Source organism: Coturnix japonica, chromosome 25 (assembly GCF_001577835.2).
Source record: "Coturnix japonica isolate 7356 chromosome 25, Coturnix japonica 2.1, whole genome shotgun sequence".
NCBI classification, from domain to species: Eukaryota; Metazoa; Chordata; class Aves; order Galliformes; family Phasianidae; genus Coturnix; species Coturnix japonica.
Window position 1 is genome coordinate 1,316,450 of NC_029540.1, and position 3,153 is coordinate 1,319,602.

Consider the following 3,153-nt stretch of genomic DNA (forward strand, 5'->3'; position numbering starts at 1 on the left):
CCCCATAGTCTATGGGTTTATGTGGGGGGTGGGGCGACCCAGTGTCGGGCACTGGGGGGTAGTGTGACCCCATTGTGGGTCTCTGTGGGATTTGTGGGGGGGGGGGATGGGGTATATGGTCTGTGGGGTGGGTGGGGGGGGATATGGGGTCTATGGGGTGGGTATGGGGTCTATGGTCTGGGGTCTATGGGGTGGGTTGCGGTGGGGGGAGAATCTCGGTGTCTATATGGGGTTTATGGGGCTGGGTATAGGGGTCTGTGGGGTGGGTGGGGGGGTATGGGTCTATGGGGTGGGTCGGGATGGGGGGAGATACGGTGTCCTATGGGGTCTATGGGGTGGGTATGGGGTCTATGGGGTGGCTGGGGGGGCATATGGGGTCCTATGGGGTGGGGTAATGGGTCTATAGGGGTGGCTTGGGGGGGATATGGGGTCTATAGGGTTGGGTCTGGGGTCTATTGGGCGTGGCTGGGGGGTTAATGGGGTGCTATTGGGGTTTTATGGATGGGTATGGGTCTGGTGGGGTGGCCTGGGGGGGGGATATGGGGTCCTATGGGGTGGGTGGGGGGGGCATATGGGGTCTATGGGGTGGGGTATGGGGTCTATGGGTGGCTTGAGGGGGGGGAATATGGGCGTCTACTGGGGTGGGTTATGGGGTCTATGGGTGCCTATTGGGGTGGGGTTGGGGGGTTATGGGGTCTATTGGAGGTGGGTGGGGGGGGTAATGGTGGTCTGTGGGGGGGCAAATAATTGGATGGTTCTATGGGCGTGGGTATTGGGGTGGGGGGGGGGGGGGAATTAAATATTGGATCTTATGGGGTGGGCTGGGGGGGATTATTGGGTCTATGGGGTTGGGTATGGGCTCTAATGGGGTCTGGGTCTTAATGGGGTGGGTAATGTGGTCTGTGGGGTGGCTGGGTGGGGTCTATGGGCTCTATGGGGTGGCTGGGAATTCCGTTGCGCTCCCCGTGTACGCGTCGATGGGGCGGGGCCGGTTCTATGGGGCGGGGCGGGGGTTGGCCTCCCGAGGGTGCCGTTGCGTTGTTAGTGGGGTGGGGGTCGTTGTGTTTGTTCTTGTGGTGGGGGTACCGTTATTTGGGGTGGGGGTCGTTATTTGGGGTGGGGGGTCCCACCATGTTCTCTGTCCCTCCTCTGCTGCTGTTGCTGCTTTACGCTGTTTGCGTTTTGCGGTGGCGGCGTTGGGCCTGCGGCTGTTTGCGGACGTTACGTTCGTGCTGCGGGCGCTGCGGGTCCGTCGGCGTTTGTTGGCGGGGCGGGGGGGCACGTTGGCGTTTACGCTTTTAGCGTACGGCTCGGCTGACGACCGCACGGCCCGTTTTTTGCGGGTCCCGCGGTGGCATCGTACGATACGAGGGACGCTTTTAGAGCGGGTGTCCCCGCTGGTGAAGGCGCTGCGGGACCGGCCGCTGTTGGGGGGGGATGGGGAGGGTTGTGGTTAAGGGCCACGCGTGACCGTGGGGCTCCTTGCGGGGAACGGCCCCGCGTTCGTGTGCGGGTGGATGGCGTTAATGGCCATCGGAGCGAGGCCGGCGCTGCTGGGGACGGAGCTGAGACCCGCAGCGTTACGGCACTGCGTGAAGGTGTGCGGGGCCAGGGCCGTGCTGGTGGAGCCACGGTGAGGGGGGATAGTGGGGTCTCGTGGGGTCTAATGGGGTGGGTGTGGGGAGAGTACGGGGTCCTGTGGGGTTGGGGTGGGGGGAATGGGGTCGTGGGTGGGTGAAGGGGGGATATGGGGTCTGTGGGGTCTATGGGGTGGGTGGGGGTTGGGTAATGGGGTCCTATGGGGTGGCTGGGGGGGGATATGGGGTGTATGGGGTCTGTGGGGTCTAAGGCGGTGGGTGGGGTGGGTATTGGGGTCTGTGGGGTCTATGGGGTGGTGTGGGGAGATAGCGGGGTCTGTGGGGGGTGGGTGGGTGGGGAATATGGGGTCTATGGGGTGGTGGGGTGTTGGGGGCGATGAGGGCTTAATGTGGTGGGTATCGGGTCTGTGGGTCCTATGGGTGGGGTATGGGGTGTGTTTTTTGGGTCTATGGGTCTAATGGGGTGGGTATGGGGTCTATGGGGTGTGTGGGGGAAGTTATGGGGTCTATGGGTAGGGTGGGGGGAGATATGGGGTCTATGGGTGTGTCTGGAGTGGGGGGAGATGTTGGGGGTCTATGGGGTGGGTGGGGGGTCCTATGGGGGTCTGTGGGGTGGTGTGGGGTGGGGGGGATATGGGGTTATGTGGGTGGGTATGGGGTCTATGGGGTGGGTGGGAATATTGGGTTGTGGGGTGTGTGGGGGAGATACAGGGTCTATGGAGTCTAATGGGGTGGGGTGGGGTGATGGGGATATGTGCTCTAAAATGGGGTGGGTATGGGGGTGGTGGGGTCTACTGGGTCTGTGGGCCTATGGGAGTGGGTGGGGTGGGTGAGGGTGATTGGGGTCTTATGGGGTGGGTATGTGTCATTGTGGGGTGGTGGTGGGGGGAGATAAGGGTCTATGGGGTTCTATGGGGTGGGTAATGGGGGCTTTGCTGGGGTGTGGTGTGGTGGGATGGGGTCTGTTGGGGTTGTGGTGGGGTGGGTGGCGGTGGGGGTATGGGGTGGTATGGGTCTGTGGGGTTGTGGGGGGGAGATATGGGGTCTATGGGGTGGGTGGGGTGGGATATAGGGGTTATGGGTGGGGATGTGGTCCGGTGGGGTGGGGGGGGGTGAGTATCGGGGTCTATGGATTGGTGGGGAGATATTCGGGGTCTATGGGTGGGTTATGGGGTTGTGGAGTGGGTATGGGGTGCTATGCAGGGGAGTCTTTTTTTTTTGTCGGGGTCTATGGGTGGCTGGGGAGAATACTGGCAATCTATGGGATGTGTGTGGGGAGTTATGGGGTCTAATGGGTGGGTATGGCGGTCTGTGGGTCTATGGGGTCATAATGGGGTGGGGGGATATGGGGTCTATGGGGTGTATGGGCCGTGGGTATATGGGGTCTTGTGGGGTCTAATGGGGTGGGTATGGGGTGTGTGGGTCATGGGGTGGGTATGGGGGTCTATGGGTGGGGTGGGGGGTCTCTGGGTCTATGGGGTGTGTGGGTGGGGGGAGATGTGGCGTCTATGGTGTCTGTGGGCTGGGCGGGGATGGGAGAATATGGGGTCTATTG

The 3,153-nt window shown here is 62.1% G+C and overlaps 1 protein-coding gene across 1 annotated transcript in view; it reads left to right on the forward strand.

The window, feature by feature from the left end:
- Positions 1-1,479: 1,479 nt before the first annotated feature.
- The window catches only part of SLC27A3 (solute carrier family 27 member 3), a 12,486-nt gene continuing 10,812 nt past the window's right edge, over positions 1,480-3,153 (forward strand). Inside the window, 1 exon segment of the mRNA XM_032449157.1 lies at positions 1,480-1,656. Coding sequence (XP_032305048.1) covers positions 1,518-1,656 — 139 coding nt within the window. The 5' untranslated portion in view covers positions 1,480-1,517.